This window comes from Podarcis melisellensis, assembly GCF_964234715.1.
Source record: "Podarcis melisellensis genome assembly, chromosome: 9".
Classification (NCBI taxonomy): Eukaryota; Metazoa; Chordata; class Lepidosauria; order Squamata; family Lacertidae; genus Podarcis; species Podarcis melisellensis.
Genome location: NC_138541.1, coordinates 25,261,629 through 25,282,552, shown reverse-complemented (window position 1 = coordinate 25,282,552; position 20,924 = coordinate 25,261,629). Strand labels below are relative to the sequence as shown.

At 43.0% G+C, this 20,924-nt stretch overlaps 1 protein-coding gene across 1 annotated transcript; it reads right to left on the bottom strand.

Annotated features, from left to right (window-relative positions):
- Positions 1-3,025: 3,025 nt before the first annotated feature.
- FAM241A (family with sequence similarity 241 member A) lies at positions 3,026-19,473 on the bottom strand. The gene is made up of 2 exons (XM_081925490.1): positions 19,050-19,473; positions 3,026-6,643 (listed from the first exon to the last, which is right to left on the bottom strand). The coding sequence occupies exons 1-2, from the start codon at positions 19,248-19,250 to the stop codon at positions 6,398-6,400; spliced, it is 447 nt and encodes a 148-aa protein (XP_081781616.1). The 5' UTR covers positions 19,251-19,473; the 3' UTR covers positions 3,026-6,397.
- Positions 19,474-20,924: the final 1,451 nt, after the last annotated feature.

The window sequence follows — 20,924 nt, the reverse complement described above, 5'->3', positions numbered from 1 at the left end:
ACAAGGCTGCCAACTTTTTTGGATGTGTGTGCAAATCTGGAATTTTGAGAACGTGCCCTGGGTGCAAGTCACAAAATTGCTCCAGTGAAGGCATCACAAAATAAAAAATGGCTGCTGGGTGGCTGGGTATAAGACAAAATGGCTGCCACATCTAAAAGAGCAGAAAAAGAGAAGACCACAAAAATGATGCAGGCATCCTCCTCCTGAACAATCAGTTGTTCCATCAATGGGACCTGAAGTTCTTTGCACCTCTCATCTGTTCAGAGTGGATGGGAGGGTGTGTGCCCAATCTTGCTATCAAATTAAATGTGTGTATATTTAAGGGGTATGTTGAACGTAGCTGAACCAGTGCAAACAGGAACTGAGCAGGAAGAGCAAACTTTCTATCTCGTACCATGGATTTTTGAAGAGATATTTACTCTCACAGGCACCATAGGCAATACTGGCAGCACATTGCCATAACGCATTATAGTACATGATGTGCTCTGGTGAATAATGTTTTCACCCATGGTACAATGTTTACTTACCTGGCAGGGGAGACACCTTGATCATGAAGGAAGTTTTCCCAGGGTGAGGCTCATCCATTGCACTGCGGGTGTGCTGACCCCTGCGATTTCCCCAAATGCGATTGGGACGCAGGTGGCGCTGTGGGTTAAAGCCTCAGCGCCTAGCGCCTAGGACTTGCCGATCGAAAGGTCGGCGGTTCGAATCCCTGCGGCGGGGTGCGCTCCCGCTGCTCGGTCCCAGCGCCTGCCAACCTAGCAGTTCGAAAGCACCTCCGGGTGCAAGTAGATAAATAGGGACCGCTTACCAGCGGGAAGGTAAACGGCGTTTCCGTGTGCGGCTCTGGCTCGCCAGAGCAGCGATGTCACGCTGGCCACGTGACCCGGAAGTGTCTCCGGACAGCGCTGGCCCCTGGCCTCTTAAGTGAGATGGGCGCACAACCCCCGAGTCTGTCAAGACTGGCCCGTACGGGCAGGGGTACCTTTACCTTTACCTTACAATGTTTGACTTGGAGTGAGAAGATGTAGATTCAAATCCTCTCTTAGCCATGACGTTCACTATCTGGCCTTTGTAGCATCACTTTCTCAGCCCCACCTGCCTGATGGGATCACTGAGAGTAGGCTTGTCAACTGGTCAGGAGAAACAGACTGCTGTCCCTGTGCCTTTAATATAAGTATAACATGAAACATGGTCACCACAGATAAAATGCCTTTTTCTCCATCTGCTGCTTAAGAGTGTTTGCACAGCAGGAACAAGGGTACTTGGGAGGGAAAGGCAGTGCAGATGGAATTCAAGGACTTGACCAGGCTGCAGAATAGAATGTAAAAGTGGCAGTGGTGTATAAAGGAATATGAAATCCTTACACAGAGGTTTATCAGTACAAACTACATCAAAAGTGTAGACTGCATCAATTTGCAAGCATTCCCAGCCCAGTACGTTCATTGTTCCTTTTAATAGTTGAGTGAGCACTTTATTGAGAACAGAAGAAAATTATTTTTTAAAACACATTTCTTCCTGGTTGCTACATAAATTTGGAACCAAACTGAACAGTATACATGTCAACAGCAATATATCAGGAAGATGCTGCACAAGCAGTTCTTGTTAACACAAGGAATCGGAATGTTAAGCACCCAGCTGATAAAAATTTGCCATAGAGGTGGAAGAAAAAAACCCAGTATCTGTTCAGGCCAGCAACAGAATGTAATGGCTGCATAATATGCTGACTCTTCAGCAGAGCCTACTTTGTGGAGCTCAGCTGCTTGTGAAAGATAGCGTGATCCCAACAGTCTAAGGTTTACAGAATGAAATGCCTGAGGAAAGCAGGTGCTTGGCTGAAGTCAGCTCTAGTTAAGCATTTTACAGCATATTGCATCCACAAGGTGATGGGAAAAATAAACACTGGAAAATCAATTTTTAACGTGTAACAAGATAGCACACTAGACAAACCACTGCTTCACTGTAGCTAGGATAGGCATCTCCAAATAGGTTTTAATAGTATCAGAGATTCTTGCTTTTTGTGGGTGTAAAGTTAGCCTCCATATTACCAAAACACTCATAGACACAAGGTACTGATGAAAAGGCATCCCATACAAAGCAAGGAGCCGGAGGATCAACTTACAACCAAGGAAAATTAAGCTATTTGCTCCCATCTGTACACACACCACCACTCTGGTCTCGCTTCCATTCATCAAAAACCGCAGCAATGCCTGTTCCAAACCCTTTGATGTGTTGGGAAAATGAAAGATCTGCTCACATGCTAGTTTCTTATCACCTCTTGATCACATATCTTGGAGATTTCCATTGTCAAAATTCTTTCCCAGTCTAGTTCATTTCAGCTCTTCCTCCTTCCAGGGCCAACTCACTCTATTTCTTTGCAAGTTAGCTGATGCTGCCTTGAATTAGAAGGCTTCTCACACAGCTGGGCTGTCACAGAAATGCTCAGCTAAGGGGAAATGACTGGATTAGCCATTTGGGATCTGGAATTATTGACCACTTAAATTTGGGGGGGGGGGTAGGAGGGTAGCTCACATATGGGTAGCCCACTGCACAGTAAGAACAGTATTCTGAAAGCTTCAAATGGGCAGGCTTCCGAGTTCCCTTCCATGCTTGCTGCCCAAACTACTTCTACTTCTAGTATTAAATTGCTTCCCAAATTCCCTTGTGTTTGGGGAGCAACTGACTGGGCATAGGCGACTAGTTTTCAGTGAGAAATGCTTAGAAGGTCCCACCAAACAGAAACTCTCCACTGGCCCCTTGAATCCATGCTTAAATCTAGTATTGCAGTGGAGGTCATCTGCAAATAACAGCACATTACCAACATGCTGGTTTCTCTTATATCCTAAACCACCAGTTACTAAAGTGATTTTTTTGCTCTTCATAGATGCAGCTGTGTTTAGTGTTTTACAATGATTTCTTGGTTTGTTGCAGGTCCCACTGAACCACAAGCTCAACAGAATACAGCTGCGCTTTTTTGATGTTCCCATGTATTCCTCATGAAAAATGATCAGGCAGGGACAATGAGTAATGAGAAAGCATTTTATTAGAAAACGTAACGAAGTGTTCTCAAAGTACACTTTTATAGAAACGTATCTAAGTAAATAATTTAACCTTGTCAGTTTGTGTGTGGCAGCTTTTCAGTGCAAGTGAGAGTCCAACAGTCTATTAATAGTCTCGTGTTCCCAAAGCCCCTGTGCTTGACCATAAAGCTTTTCCACACATGGATGGGAGGCCTTCAGTTTCTATGCCTGAGTACATTCCCCTGCATCGTGTTATGTGCAGCTCTGAAGGGTTTAACCAACCCTTGGATATGGTATTTTGGCGCAAAAGAGTTGGAGCAAGAAGAGGTGTCTGTAAATGAAACATCATGCATGGTCCTTTGGATCCTGCCAAGTTTCTTGTACAGCTGGATAATTCAAACAACATATATATACACATACACACACACATACAACTCTGAGTCATTAAATCAATTAAGGTGGAAGTATCCCCACACATGGATTTATATACTATGCTCCCCAAACAATTTTAATACCAATAGCCCAAGTGGTAATTTACCTTAAATATCTTCACATAAATAAATATACATATATACAAAGTAAAGAGTTGGGTTACTGTTCTTCACAATGAACATTTATATGGCAACCTAACACTGTCTTCCTTGCTACACACCTTTAAATTGTTTCAATAGTGCTTGCACCAGAATAGCACTGAACTCTGTAGCCAACAGACAAGAGTAATACATTTTATAAACAAAACCTGTGAGACTATTCCTCATCTTTCAAACATTTCTGCCAATTCATTCTTTAAATTCTAATTGTATATTTTTCTTCTGATAATATGTAGCTATAAACATGTGCCCCAATCATGCAAACCTTGATCCCAAGCCCAAGTCGGGCTGCGCTGGCTCACATGGAGGTCCTGTATGCATGGGTCTTCCTCATTCATTTCAATGGATGCAATCACTTTGTACAGATTTGTCTTCCTCTCATGAAACGAATAGGAAATATACTGCAAGTGAAGGAGATTCAGCTGTACATAGAGCCATAGTACTCACAAGAGATCGCTTATAGTTGCTACAAGGCAACAGCAACAAAAGGTAGCAAGGTCAAATGCTTCTCCATTTTAAATGTTTGCATGAAGCAAACTGTACAGGAGAAAAAGGTTGGTTCAGCTATTTTAATATGATGGACACTTAACATATTTGGCAAATGAAAAGGAGTTCAGAAATTCATTTAAAAGTGAAAAAAATATGCTACTATGTTGAGCATATAATAAATTGCATCCAAATTCAACAAACATTTTCTGAATAGTTGTAACACCTATGTTGCAAGAAAAAAAACATTTATGTGACCATTAGGACCACAGAGTATGAACAGAATGAAAGCTGCAGAAATAATTCTGTTTGATTGTATCCAATAATAAACTTTTGTTTGCAAAAGAGCTTTTGATTCAGCAGGGGCAACCACCAATGGGGTAGGTGCATGAAGTTATCAATGATTCCTTCTTCCTCTCTGCACCCACAAAAAATAGCTTGAGAAGGTTGGGAGACTATCCAGAACAACATTAAAGGGAGTGTTAGAGCTCCACAGAAAAGGGGGTATCAGCGAATGTCCTTCCCTTCCACTGGAGGTCTCCACTTTGGGGCAGCCCATCCTGTTTTACCATCTGAGGCAAAACAGGAATTGCCACCTTCTTTCCCCCCCAACACTTCCCCATTTCTGCCACCACTGCACTCTGGCTCTCATTGAGCTCGGTGGGAGCTAGGGTGCTGCTCGTCAAAGCATTACCAATTAAGCTGATTTGCAACGTGGCCCAAGAATGCCCTGGCTCTTGCTGAACTCAGTGAGAGCCCAGGCACTCCTCAAAGTGTTGCCGTTTGGCTTCTTTGCCCATGGGCCTCCCTCTCAAGTGGTGGAAGCGGTGGGATGGGCCGAGCGCCGTCTCTTGAACATCTGCCACCTGAAGCGGGTGCTTCACCTCATCTAATGGGCAGGCCGGCTCTGCCTCCATTGATCAAAGGCCTTTCAGTGAATGTAAGGACTCTTTGTAAAAAAGGGACACTGGCTACAACAGATTGCGCAAGCAATATGCTTATATGGCTGTCATTCAATATGGTTTTCTCTAGCATTTGCCTAGTTTCTCATTCAAAGAATCTTTCACTTTGCAAATCAACCTCATAAGAACCACAATACTTTCAACAATATACTAGGGCCTAATGATGGCTTTGTACTGAGCCCTTACACTCCTGAGTACATTTGGTACAGAATGGCAAAAAGAACAGTTGGCATCATTACAAATCAAGTTCAGACTCTGAAGGAATCTGGCCTAATTCAGGATGGGTTTTATACATCCAAACCTAGGAAATTTGTTTTTGGAATCCCCTCAAAATGAACAATGCCCCTATCACTAGAAAGGAACACATGAAAGATTGTAGCCAACATCTTTAGTGTGGCTAGTCTTGCATCAAAGTCTACTGTGCTTGTGCATAGAAAAGTTTCAGATACAGGATGCAGGATGTTAGAAAGCCATTACAAAAAGAGAGGAATATTTTGTCACAATGAGAACATAACATGGACGAAAAGCTGCAAGAGTATTAGTCTCTTATCTAGTAAATACATTGGGCTGGATTCGACTATCCTGGCACGCTAGGGGAAGCCAGTGCAAGGGCTCCCCTCTCCCTGCCCCATGGAAACCTTGCACCTTCTTCAAATTTGCTCTGGAGGATTGGGAGAAACAGGCAGGGAGAGGAGAGGGGGAATTGTTCTGTCTGGCAAGCAGAAAACGCTTGCACTGACAGAACGATCAGAAGAGTATGACACTGAATTCCTCTCTTAATTTTTCTTATATACATATAAAGCATTAAATGGCACCAGTTGTACAGAAGCATACTTGCTTAAGACTGAATATGTATACACACAAGGCTAAAGAAGTTTGCAGAGAGATTTACAGGATGATATAAAATAATGAAGCATAAAAGCTCATACAAACCAGCATTTTAAAAAGTTGAGTTTGCAATACAAAAAGGACTGTTGGAAAGTTGTCATAGAACAAATATAAAACCACTGCTAACCTAATTTTTGGGCAAGTTTCTTTTCATACCAAAAAGACCTTCCAGGACTGGAACCCACAGGAACTAAAATGATTCAGTATCTTCTATTTATTAGCTTCCACTGTCCTGTATTAAGGTCTTCTTTAACCCATCAATTCATAACACATTTAGAATTTTTTGCTTTTTTTAAATTGCAAAGATAAGAACAGTTCAAAAAGAAAGAGTGCATAACTTTAGTGGCAATATAATGTTCAGCACACCAGCTATTAATATACTATTCTTCCTTGGTTTAATATGTAAATCCACCAAGAGATTACATAGTGTTCAACCACCATCTATAGCACTTTACTGCTGAACATAAATAATGACAAGGCATAGGACTGCAACAAGTCCAAGAGCTTGTAAACCAAGGAACCAGAGCATAACCCAGAAGAATATGACTATTACAGGTTCCACAATCCGTTCTCCAAAATACATCCTTGTGAAGCCAATACTAATGAGGCTTTTGTTGAGCTCTCCAAAGAGAGTTCCCATCTTTTTGTAGTCATCTGTAATAGGTTCAATACTGTAGTCTCTGTCTTCTTCTCGGACCTGCAGTAAGGGAAAAAACAAACAAACCATTGGATTATTAAAAACTGGATAAATAAATTTGTAGCATATTACTGCTGCCATTAAAAACACACACACACACCCTCCTGTGCAGAAATGTTGGTGTTTTTCATCTTTCTGCACTGTAATGTTTTATAGTGGCCCCTACCACAACTAACAATAACTTGCAATATTGGCAGTTACAGATAGGTAGCCGTGTTGGTCTGCCATAGTCAAAACAAAAAAAAAAAATTTCCTTCCAGTTTAAGGTGCTACTGGAAGGAAAAAAAATTTTTTGTTTTGCAATATTGGCTTTTGTCACCCAAAAGCAATGTATTTTATTAATGCCTATAATGTATAAGGTGCTGTCCTAGAAACGCCCCTTTCCCAAATCTGTCATTACTTGAAATCTTCATAAAGGGCTTTGCGTAAATATACTCAGAAGGTTTCCCTTTTCCCCAACACCCTGCTACTTGCACCTTTTTAATTCTAGAAACTGGTAATTTTTTCCATCACACTACCTTTCTGACCCCAAAGGACCAGAGCTCAGGGGTAGACCATCTGCTTTGAATGAAGAAGGTCCTAAACTCAATCTTTGGTATTTCCGGGGGGACTAGGAAGAGCCCCTGGCTGAAACCCTGGAGAACTGCTGCCAGCCAGTGTAGGTAATACTGGTATTGACTCAGTATAAGGCAAGATTCCTGTGTCTGCAATTGTGCCTCGTGGTCCATGAGAAGAGAGAATGGGGGAGAGATCATTTTTTCTCATTCACTGCTCCATCTTGTCACCTCTCCCCCTTAATAACAGGAGTGTACTACTGAACAACAGCGGGAGAGCCAAGTATTGAATTCCTTATCATCTTTATAAAAAAGATATTGCACAAAGCTTCTGTGGACAGGCTTTTGATGGAGATGGGTAATGTAAAGCAACCTTTTAAGATGATGAAGTACACAATGCACGGCACTGCTAATGCTTCCATTAAAGACGAGCAAAGCTCAGCAAGAAGCTACTCATAAATATTTTACTCAACAAGTCAATACTGTTAGCAACACAAGGCTTGCCTTGTAAACTGTAATTAGCGTGATTAAATAGCCATCATAAAAAAAAATTCTGGAGAAGAGGTTTTGTCTTAAGTCTAGTTCTATAGCCAAAACAATTCCTACACTGATGCTTTAATTAGATATCTAACAGCAAGAATAATACAGCTTGCATTTTTTCCCTAGTGAGTAGCATAACAGGCCAAAAAAAAACAACCAATAACAAGCAGTGTAATCCTAAGTACCCTTACTATGGAGTACCCCCCTTTAAGCTCCATGAGACTTACATTACATTACACATGAATAAGTGCAGGAAGTATGTGCCATTAGAAATTAAAATTCTAGTTTAGTAGAATTCATAAGGGTTAAAGTGCTGCCTTACTCATTATAATAAAATGCTAAAAGCTATTTCCAGATAAAGAGCAATATTCATACATCGTTCACCTTGAGGCATATTTTAGCCCCGATCCCCTTTGATGCTGTACACTATTGTTTGCCAACCTTTTTGGGTTCACGGGTACATTTGTGAAATAGAGGAACTGTTGTGGGCACCACACACATGCCGCAACTTTCCTCCCAGCTGAAACCCCTTTGCAATTTCCCACATAGAATTAGAGTTGGGGGGGAAAGAGCCTTTGAATAGCTAAATAAGGCTTTGTTCAAGCCCTAATTTCAGCAGGGGAAGAGACCCTATGGGCACCAGGAATGCCTCTGTGGGCACATGTCAGCCCACAAACACTATGTTGGTGACCCATGCCATACAGAATCATCTGTTTGGCCCATGAAGAGTCTCGGGCTTCTTCAGGTTCTGGTTTATATCACCAGTGAATGTATGTAAATACACCAAAATCTTGAGGGAGAATTTCCTGAAGAAATTAAATATTGTAGCTTAAGCCAAGAAGGAATGTAACATATGGACTGTAAGTATAGACTTTTGTACTTGTTGGTTCAGATAGTATTTAGAAATTTTGTTTAAACACTAATAAGTTTTGGTTTATGCCACCAGTGGATGTTTATAAATTTACATACAGAATCATCTAGCAGAGTATGTTTGTGTCCATGGTTGTGCACAAAAGTCTCCCGTTTCATAAACATCAACTAGTTTTATGTGGTTCAATATTTTCACTAACACATATTAAATACATTTTGCAAAATTACTGTGTATCTCCTTAAAGTAGATGGACAGTTAAAAATGAAAAGCTGCAAGTATTACTCTTTTTTATATTCAAGTGGTTTCTTCAGACAAAAACAAAACAAAAACGCACACATCCCCCAAACCAATCAGCAATTTGCACTCAATTTTGAGTTTAGTAATTTCTACCCCTTCCCAACTTCTGCAGTAATAAAGGCGGAAGGTTTGAACATTCCTCTGTATCTGCACTGTCATTTTTGCGATACAAGGTTTGAAAGATCAGCCTGTTATAATCAATATAACATACAAGAAACAGTGAAGAAACTTAAGCACATGTATTGTGGGAAGGTTACTGCCATGCTTATAACTATTGTGGAATCTCCCTGCTAGCTACTGTTGGGAAAGCCTTTGTCTGTGTAATTCTGAACAAATTACACTCACTGATAGGATCTATCCTGAGTCACAATGTGGCTTTAGAGCTCAGAGGTCACTGGTCGACATTATTTCCTCACTCGCCAGCTGCAGGAGAAATGCTGAGAGCAGAGAAGCCCCTTGTACATTGCCTTCATAGACCTGACAAAGGCTTTTGACCTTGTCAGCCGAAAAGGACTCTTCAACAAGATAGGATGCTCACCTAAGATAGGATGCCCACAATATGGTTGTGCCTTCCGCAAGAACATACATGGCACCCTCCAATATGACTGTTCATCCATGGACACTTCCCTGTAAAGAACGGTGTAAAATAGGGCTGTGTTCTCACTCCAATTCTCTTTGCTCTCCCTATGCCTTCAGCTTGACTGAAGACGCTATGTACTTCCATTCAAGGAGGGGTGGGGATCTGTACAACCTGGCACATCTTCACACCAAGACAAAAGTGTGGTGGGTTCTTAATCTGAGATACGTTGTTTTCAGATGACACAGCCTTAAGAGTGCACTCCAAGGAAGCTCTACAGAGACTCATCAACCATTTTGCCCAAGGCTTCAGCACTCCACGCAACACATGGTTAGGGCGGTAGACGATTTTGTTTACCTGGGATCCACCATAACCAGCAACCTTTCCATCGATGCTGAGCTGGACAGGTGTATTGGCAAGGCAACTACAGCAATGACTTGCCTTTCCGAGAGCGTTTGGGAGAATGACCAAATACCAAGTTGAAGGTCTATCAGGATTTGTGTTGAGTATGCTGCTTTATGGAAGCGAGTTGTGGAAGCGAGTTGTGCACTTGGCATGACAGAGTCTTGAACAAGCATGCGCTCTCTCTCAAGGCCACATTCCCAGCATGTTCACACTTCTGTCTCTGTGATGTCTATGCTGCCTTGGTCATGCACACAGAATTTAAAATACCAGGACCCCCAAGGATGTGTTTTATGGGAAGCTGGCTTCAGGCCCTAGGCCTGTTGGCAGTTTAACTCTGTGTTACAAAGATGTCGGCCAACATGACATGGAGTCTGGTAACATTAACCCTGCCATATGGGAATACCTTGCAGACGACTGCAGTGCCTGGAGACAAGGCACTCAAGTTGTATATCCACAGCACCAACCACCGAAATGACCACTGAGAGGAGCACAGAGAGAAATGCCATTCTGCACCTGTAGCAGCAAAACCTGAACCCTTCATCTGCCCCAACTGCAAGAAAACATTTCTCTCCCATATCAAACTCTACAGCCACAGCAGGTGCTGTAGCTCTTCAACCACTTGGCTTCACCCCTTCAGGCACGCACTTCCGTTGTCTGCTGAGACAGACAGATGCCAGTAACTGGGAAGAGGATTAAGCAGTGATTATTGCTGTGAGAATAGGGTGTTGTAGCACTAGGCAGAGCCAATGTTCTTCAGACATTGTTGGGACTCCCAGCTTCCATTAGCATGGTAAATGGTGAGGGACGATGGGAGTCATAATTCCATGTCACCTGCTACCCATTTGCTGCCCTCTGGTTAGTATACTAGATGTCAAAGACACAAGTACTGTACCAAACCCCACTTCACCAAGAAGCTTGCAGCCTAACTTCTGATCTCACAGCATAATAACACAGGGTTGTTGTGAGGCTAAATGAGGAGAAAGGAAGGAAATAATATATGCCAATGAGAGGAAATGCAATAAATTATAATTGTACACAAGAGAGTTTTAGAATGTATGCAGTCACATGTGTGATAGCGCAACTGCTGTAGAATAGAAGCCAAAAGTGTTCGTACAGGATCTTCCTATACCACATCATAAATATTTTCAGAAGGGATAACTCACTACTTTCTTCCACTACTGTTTCCACTAAAAAATTGGTAGTGTTTCACAAAATATAGAATGTATATTTTTCTGGGGAAAGAAATAAAACTTAAATTTTAATTTTGCAATATGAATGAGGGTTAGCAAAAGGTTTTACTGGTTTCTTAAATTTTAAAATGTAACATACCAGGAACAATGTTACAGCAATGGATTTATATTTATGTTCAGATAAAAATAAAATAAGATAGCAAAGCTTGAACAGTCAGGAATGACATTTAACTGGTAGTGAATGGCTTATTTTATTTCTTTTGGGAAGGAAAAACATGAGCAGGCACAGGATTAAGCTGGTAGTGCTGAACTGAGATAAGGAATAAATGAACAATGAAAAGCAAAGCAACCACTATGCAAAAACCTATTCAGCTGTTATATGATTTTTTTTATTGCCATATGATGTCAGTCATAGCTCCCCCCCCCCACCCCGGCTTCCCCAAGCTGGGCTCAAGAATTTGGTTATGGCAACTGAGCACTTAAATACTAGCTGAGCAAATACCAATCCAGCCAGAACGTTGGGAAGTGGTTTCCTAAGATAAAACCATGGTGCCAAACACTTTGTAGGAAACAGGAACATATACTCTTGTAAGCTGCATCAGCTCACATTAATTGATATTAGAGAGAAAGCAATGTGGCTTGAACAGGTCTAACACAATTTAGGTCTAACACAATTTAGCACTCATGAAACCTATGCAATCTGTACTATTTGTACTCAACATCCATCCCGCGTCTGTGCTACAGTCCATGTCAAGAACAAATTGCCACATTCGGAATGGCCATGAGTTGAGACAGGACTGTCCTGAATAATACTGCTTATACCAACCATTCTTCCATGCCAGTGTCAACTGTACAAACACTGACCAATAGATTTGGACTTATCCCTTCCCCCGATAATAAAAAAACCCCAGCACTATATTCATGCTGTGTCATTAGTGTGTAAGAAACCAAAACATCATCATAGATTAAGTAGCAACCTAGCAGCTGTACAATCAAGAGATAAATGCTTAGTAGGGGTACTACTGGGATGTGGGTGGCGCTGTGGTCTAAACCACAGAGCCTAGGGCTTGCTGATCAGAAGGTCGGCGGTTCGAATCCCCATGATGGAGCGAGCTCCTGTTGTTCGGTCCCTGCTCCTGCCAACCTAGCAGTTTGAAAGCACATCAAAGTGCAAGTAGATAAATAGGTATCGCTCTGGCGGTAAGGTAAACGGCGTTTCCGTGCGCTGCTCTGGTTCGCCAGAAGCAGCTTAGTCATGCTGGCCACATGACCCAGAAGCTGTCTGTGAACAAACGCCAGCTCCTCGGCCTATAGAGCGAGATGAATGCCACAATCCCAGAGTCGTTCACAAATGGACCTAACGGTCAGGGGTACCTTTACCCTTAGGGGTACTACTAAGTACATTTATTGCCGATATCCACAATTTTTAAAGAGCTAAATGAATGACCCAAAGCTGAAATAGTATGGGAAGAACAAACACTCAGTCTGTGAAGTTGTAATTTTAAAAAAATCACATAATAAATATTTTGGAACACAAGCAAGTTTCATTTATTTTGCTTTACAGTTTGCTAAACCTATGGAAGTGCACAATAAAAAGCAATATAAACAATACAAAACATTTATTAAGCAAACAACAGGTATGAAAATGGTACCCTTTTCTGCTTCCCTCATCAACCGAAATGTGCAAAACTCTGGGCTTGCAGTATTTACTATGAATATCAACCATAAACTGTAATTCATATGATTCATTCCTCATTGAGAAAACTATAATAATAAGCTTATAAGCATACACTTCCGCTAAGGAAGATAACAAGATTTCTAGTTGTTGTTTTTTTAAGAAAAGGAAAAAGAGAGGAACAGCTAGGAATATAATCTAAAAATCCTTACTTGAATATATATAGTTAATATGCTTGGAAAGAGCTGAGTAACTATGGCACAGATCCAAAGACTTACAGAGTTCCATTCACGCAATGGAGCTTTCCTGTGTTCTCCTCCTTCTGGCTGTATTCCTTTATACTCCCCCCCCCAAAAAAACCACTCCTTAGGGTCACGGATGTGGTGTGGAGGGCTGCAGCTGAAGGAGAATCAGCAGAAATGTGCATTCCAGTGGTACAAGGCACTTTGTGGAACCCACTTTATATAAATGGCGCTCTCTTTGTCAGATTTTAAAGCATTTGAAGAGTAAGCTTATGAAACTCTTATGGCAGGCTTCTTCACACATTAACAAAATTCAATTCAGAGATTTGGATATTAAGCTTTCATTTGGAGGAAGGGCTGTAGCTCAGAGGTAGACCACTTGCTTGGCATGCCCAAGATCCCAGATTCATTCTCCAGGAAGGACTGAGAATTTCCCTTGTCTGAAACCCTGCAGAGCCATTATCAGGGAGTGTGTAGACAATACTGAGCTAGATGGATTAATGTTTTTATACTAAGGCTGCTTCTTATGTCCTCATTATTTTTAACCACCCTTTATTCTCTTCCCACTTTTTTTTTTTGCCCTAAAGTAGCTCAAAACACAGATGTAAAAGAAGCTGTGGTTGCCTTGCCCTTGCAAAGCTGCCAGTGGAATTGCAGGTGTTTTCCTAGTTTCTGCTGAGTGTGGGGAAAATCTTCAGTAGGAAGCTGAGTCGGATGCTGAAATGCAAGTGGTCACCAGATGTTGTGATGAGGAAAGGCCGCCCACTACACAAAATCCCAGCAAATTCTCAGTAGGCTCTCATGAACAATGTTCTGAAGATCCACCCTTCCCTTACACACTGAAGTCAACATACTGTATAACTATTTAAGAATACAGGAAGAGCCCTGCTGGATCTGCCCAAAGATCCATTTCATCCAACATCTTCTCACAGAGTCCAACTACATGCCTATGGGAAGCCCACAAACAGGAACCTAACTATATCACTAAAGCCTACAAGTGATATATAAAAGTATGTGAAAGACTTGGTTTCATGACCAGGGGATAGAGTGCTCTATAGTGAAAGTATCCAAAGAACAAGCAGATCTTATAAGAATGACCTCTTAACTTAAAACTCACCTGTGGGCCACAATTTTGTCCATTAAATTTAGGCTAATCCCAAATGGACTCGCAGATACTATATTTTTTGTTATGCCTAAATTAACAATTATTAGTGGAAAGCATCTGTGAAATTTCAGTTGCATTCTCACAAGGTTGGTGCTAATTCCCTATCTCTACTTCCATGGACAATTGTGCTGTTCTTGAAATGTTATCACAATTTTAATTTATATCACTACAAGTCTTTCTCTAACACTTGAGACTCTGAAGATGATTATGAGTATTTCATTAGGTATTTAGCACTCCTGAAAATATAACCCTATTCTCAGTTGCTAGAAAACTGCAAACACAGAGAAGTTTTGTTTCCCCTTTTAGAACACAATGCAGGTCCCACCATCCCACTAAGACAGGAAGAGAGAACAAAAAGGAAAGCATGTTAACTGTCAACAGCTGGTTCCTGAACAGCAGAAAATGTCACGGTTGATTCCACAGATGAGGCCTTGGTTGCAAGTATTGCAAAAGTTAGCCAACAGTAGACAACTTCTTTTCGTAAAGAAGCTACTTTCCAACATTTAGTTGCAGAGTACAAAAAGTGGGCGGCGCTGTGGTCTAAACCACAGAGCCTAGGGCTTGCTGATCAGAAGATCGGCGGTTCGAATCCCTGTGACGGGGTGAGCTCCTGTTGCTCGGTCCCTGCTCCTGCCAACCTAGCAGTTCGAAAGCACGAAGTGCAAGTAAATCATGCTGGCCACATGACCCGGCTCCCTCGGCCAATAAAGCGAGATGAGTGTTGTAACCCCAGAGTCGTCTGTGACTGGACCTAATGGTCAGGGGTCCCTTTACCTTTTACAAAAAGCAAGTCTCAGGAACCTTTGCATTTTCACTGAATATAACCCATTAGGAGCAGAAGAGCTTGAGGGTAGCAGAAGAGCCTTTCGATCAGCATGGCAAGATCTTTTCAGACCTAAAGTTATAACAAACATCCTTAATATTTACATAAACATCCCACATCAATTGTGACATGAAGGAGGTGCTCCTGAACTAGTTTTATGTTCTGAACCACCAATTTTCCAAGTTTTTTGATTAATGTTTTTCAACACTGCAAGCTCTTGAGAAGCTTCTTAAAAACTGGATATTGCATCACATCATTGGGTTGACAATAATTTGAAGCCCTTTGGCTCTAGGTTCTCTCTGAGACATTGCATGTTCTCTTTTCCATTAGTGTATTTTGGGAACTCTTGTTCCTGGCACAAAGATCTAAACAAAGCGAGACCTGGAGTGATACTGAGCCACGAGAGCTATATTTCAATCAAATATCAACTCTCATTATTATTTGCAAGAGTCTATACTTCTTTTCCTGCAGCATGGTAAGGGGGCATCCCTTCAAACACTTTAGGAAAAATGTGCTGATGCCACATGCCTCCATATATCAACTATCAAGGCACCTGCTGTGCCATCTCACATGCAAACTGACAAGTAGTGTCCTTCTATGTGGACCAAGATAGCCTTGCTTCATAGACCAGCTCCAGCAGCTCAAATCTTGGAAGCCCCCAAAAAGCCTAGAAGAAGATTCTCACAGTGACAATAAAGGACAAATTTCCCAAGCCAGAATTTATTCAGAGTTTTTAAAAAGTTTATTGGCTCCCCAAGGTCTTGGCTTCAAATCAAGATGGGGAGAAGAAATGTGTTCACCATATCTTTTGCATAGCTGCAAGAACCATCTTCAATTCTCATATGGTTTGAAATGGAGATGGTGTTTCAGAAACAGCCTTGATGTTAGGTACTTTCCCAGATCAAGTCACAATAAATAACAAATTAGTTTACACTAGCTACACTGGCTAATGAGAATGTACGGGGCTAGCCCTAGCCTTGATACTTATGCGCATGCCAGCCATGTTCTCAGGCCGATGTGTGATCAGTTCAGTCTGAAGTGGTCAGCCTTCTAGGTGTATAGGATTTCCAACATGTGAACAAGAACCAGATGCCTGAATTGGGCTACAATTCATATGCAATGGCCATTAATTGTTTGCTGCCTTTTGTTAATTTTCATTTATTGGCAGCCACCTTGGAGGCAGAAAGGTAGCAAGTACCGTATTTTTCGCTCTATAACACGCACCCGACCATAACACGCACATAGTTTTTAGAGGAGGAAAATCCGTAGGCATGCCACCCGTGGGCATTCCCTCCATAACACGCACAGACATTTCCCCTTACTTTTTAGGAGGAAAAAAGTGAGTGTTATGGTGCATAAAATACGCTAAATATTTCAGATAGAATAAATACTGTACATAAATTTAGGTAAAAAGGCTAAGGGCTCTAGTAAAATGGGGCTGATTAATTCTGCAAAAAGTTTTTCAGAAAAGGAAATTTTATGACCAATACCATGGCACAGTGAACCTGCAAAACTCCAGTTAATTCGTGATTGAGCACACCTCTTTGTAGAATGTTGGCAGGTCTCTATAATGAACAGGTTCTTCCAAGCCAGAGATGCTCATTTTATCTGTTTAGAAAGAACTGTGAGCTCATACTTTGGACACAATGGTACACAGAGAAAAGCTAACAAAGTGAAAGCTGACAGGCATGATAAAAATAGGATTATAAAAGTACTTTATAAAATTACACTTTGTAAAAAGCCACCATTTTTAAACAGTCATCTCCTGTTCTTGCTTACACAGTGATGAAGAATGCCTTTAAGATTATGCCAGCTACAACATACCCATGCATTTAGAAACAAATTTTAAATTTAGTTTGTTTCCAAAACAGTAGTTTGTTTCCAAACGACTGCTTTGACCAGAACTGTAATTTGAATCTCTCGTTCCTCCTTAAGAACAGCCCTCTTCATACATTAGGGCTCTTCTCTGCACATATAATGAAAACAGGGAAGTGGCAGACTCTGTCCACACCCATTAGCATGTTGAAATATCTGCTACATGTGCCCATAACTACAACCTAGAATCATAGAATCATAGAGTTGGAAGAGACCACAAGGGCCATCGAGTCCAACCCCCTGCCAAGCAGGAAACACCACCAGAGCACTCCTGACATATGGTTGTCAAGCCTCTGCTTAAAGACCTCCAAAGAAGGAGACTCCACCACACTCCTTGGCAGCAAATTCCACTGTCGAACAGCTCTTACTGTCATGTACACATGTAAGAAAGGACTCATCTGATCAGGGCTCCTGATTATGTGGAGTTCATCCTATGCACATACACTCGGACACATATTGCAGATGTGTGCTTCAAGAGACATGTGGAGAAGCTTAACACACAAAGCGGGTTTAAGTCACTCAATGAACCCAATTCCTCTGAACACGACAAACATCATTGTAGACTCTTTCCCTGGAATCTTGTATTGCCTTTCTTCCAAGAAATCTGAATGATGCTAAGAGGTGCGTCTGTGACTAGAGTCTCTAAACATAAACAAAGGATAGCATACTAGCCTATAATTATTCCACTGCTATGTGATCCTTCAGGTATTTCCAGATTGGGTAAATTGCAGTGCACTGGGTGCGCTATTGCAACTACTATGTCTATGTGTACACCTGTGCAGGCATAAAAGGAGACAAAAAAAACCAGACCACACCCTACTATTCCATTTCAATAAATTCAGATTAAACTGCCACCCCGTTGTGGTTAAGAGCGGTGGACTCGTAATCTGGTGAGTCAGGTTCGCGTCCCCGCTCCTCCATGTGCAGCTGCTGGGTGACCTTGGGCCAGTCACACTTCTCTGAAGTCTCTCAGCCTCACTCACCTCACAGAGTGTTTGTTGTGGGGGAGGAAGGGAAAGGAAATTGTTAGCTGCTTTGAGACTCCTTCTGGTAGTGATAAAACGAGATATCAAACCCAAACTCCTCCTCCTCTTCTTAACTCCATTCTTGCAAACTCAATGATTGTTGTAACTCCAAACATTCTTTGAAAATATGGAGGATTTAACTATTTAGTGCTCTATAGTCACAAAGATTGTGTTTATAGGAGAGTGATTTGTGTGCATGGGTTCAGACACCTTTGCTAGTTCAGGGAAAGCAACCTGAAAGACCCACAAAACCTACCTCACAGTCACAGTCACACCATACATCTGAAGTGCATGACTTTTCCTAAAGAATCCTGGAAACTGTGATGTGTTAAGGATGTTGGGAATTGTAGCTCTGTGAGCCACAAACTACAGTTCCCAAGATTCTTTGGGGGAAACTATGTGCTTTAAATGTATGGGGATGTGGCATGGGAAAACTAATATAGGGTTCTTATCCTCTCCCCCCCCCCAAGTAATGGGGGGGGAATCACACTCATGTGGAAAGTTTGCATAACCACATAAACATGGCTGTGGAGTGTAGTTTCCCAATACATCATCAGGAAAACTTGCAAGGGGGTTAGCAGAACTCCACCCCCCCACACTTCCAGAAAGTTCAGTGTCTTTTTCCCCTAACGATCACCATCCTCCAAACTTATCCGATGGGGGGGGGGTGCGCGCAAAGATACCCTACGATGGATTCCTTCCTTTTACAACAGCAGCCACGCGTTTTAAATTTTATTTTCAGAGCGCAAGCGCCACAGGCACGATATTATAGACAGTGCAAGGATGGAGGAAGGGGGCGCTCTGCTCCCCCTTTTCTCGTGCGCGCGTTTTGCGCGTGCACTGTCCGGCTTTTGCCAGCGCTGCACAGGTGCGGCGCCCCACCCCTTACAAAACCACGTCCCGGTCCCACCACCAGGCTTGGCTCCCAGGACCCGAGAAGAGCCACGGGCTGCATCGGACCCAAAAGGTGTGTGTGTGGTTTCTGCACGATCCTGCAAACGACAATCGGCTAAACCATATGCTTCTGCAAGAAGCCCCCGGAAGGCAACGGCCCCAACCGTTCACCCGGGCAACTGGTGGGGCGGATCCTGCCTGGTCGAGGTTCAAAAAAGGGGGAAGAGGCGTTTTACAACCCGCACCTGGCCTCCCGGAGATGCAGCCGCTCACCTGCAGTTGTTCCTCCTCGCCCTCCTCCTCCTCTTCCCTAGGCGGCGGCGGCGGCTGCTGCTGCTGCTCCCGGTGCTGCCTCCTCCGCCTGTGCCGGGCGACTGCCCTCCCGCCCGGAGACGCCAACGATGGCGCCGGCTCCCAGTCCCTCTCGAAGGCGTATTCGGGCGGCGGGAGCAGCAGCTCCTCGGTCGAGCCCATCCCTCCCCTTCGTCGCGGGGTGCGGGAGCGCCTTCCTCCAGGCTGGGGAGAGGGCAGCTCCCGCCAACGGGCGCTGGGCGGGCACGACTAGCGAGCCGGCGGCGGTCTGTCACGCTGCCGCTTCTTCTGTTGCCTCGGCGGCCGCCTCCGCCGCCTCGCAGGGCGGGTCTCGAGAGGCGTCACGGGGTTTGCAGGAGGAGGAGGAGGAGGAAGGGGCGAGGGTTGTGCCGGCGCTAGAAGGAAAAGGGGCGGGGTGTGGGTGTGGTTGTGTTGTGCGTGAGAGAGCGAGTGTCGGTGAGCGCGTGTGACAGAAACGGTGCGTGTCTATGCTGCCTTTGCTCGTGAGGCAGAGCTGGAAACGCGTTTCCACGCACATGCACGCTTCATATTTGTGTGCTCGCCCTTGCACAGTGCATGCGGTGTGCACAGGGCCGGATTTAGGTTTGATGAGGCCCTAAGCTGCTGAAGGTAATGGGGCCCTTTATATGTCCAGCTGTCCTTTGTCAGCAACAAATTGTCGCTGTTTTTTTTGTGTTGAATATATGCTATATGGTAATTTATGGGCCTAACAGGTAGCTAAAGCCATTTGCACATAACTAAATACGTATTTTATCAAAGTAATTGTTGAACTGAAATACAGTTAAGAAGAAGTATATTAATAGGGAAATTTGGGGGGGGGGCCGCAAGAGACTGGGGCCCTAAGCTATGGCTTGTTTAGCTTATACATGAATCTAGCCCTGGGTATGTAGCGGCACATATAGATAGATACATGCAGTGCTTCCCACACCTTTAAAATGTTTAGGGGCACTCTCATTTTGACTCAAGAAAATCACCATTTTATAGTTAAAATCGGGGAAAATAAATACAGTAAATGGACAAAAGTACAAAGGTTCACAAAATGTTTAGGGGTATGTGTTGCCCTTGCGTTTCCTCCCACCCCCCAGAAAAAAAGCACTGGATGTATGCACATACACACATTGTGTGTGTGTATGTGTGTGCATACACACACACACACACACACACACATATCCATAAGGACACACCCAATCAAACACATAATACAACAGCTCCTGCTTGCCACGGGCAGTCCCCCTTTTTTGTCACCTGGCCCTGCTAAACCACACACTCCTCTCCCCCCACTTTGCTTCCTAGGAGTTGTTTGATAGGATAGGGTGCCTTGTTAAAAAGGTAAACGGGTGTTATCAAAAAAGAAAAGAAAAGAAAAAAGCAGTAGTCTGGGGGACACTGAAATGTTAAGAAATGCATTATGGCAGTGGTTCCCAATTAAGTACTGTATGGACCCCCTGCTTTTCAAAAGCCAAGCAATGAACCCCCTACTTTTGAAAATGTTGACATCTCTGTGGTTTTTGTTATTGTTGCATGAATGTTGCCACCATACCCTCCAACATGTCCCGGTGCATTTTGGGGCGCTACAGTCTTGTGCGAGACGTATGCCCGGTTGCAGTTTCGTGCATTTTTAGACACTGTTCTCTTTGGATGTCCCAGACAGATGACAAGGATGTGCCATGGGCCCCCTGGGTAGGTTACACGGACCCCCTGGGAACCACTGTATTATGACACATTCTGCTGGGAACCACTGTATTATGACACATTCTGCTCCATGTGATTATACCAGGTTCCCTCCATTTCTAGAAGGGGAGCCCTGTTAAGTAT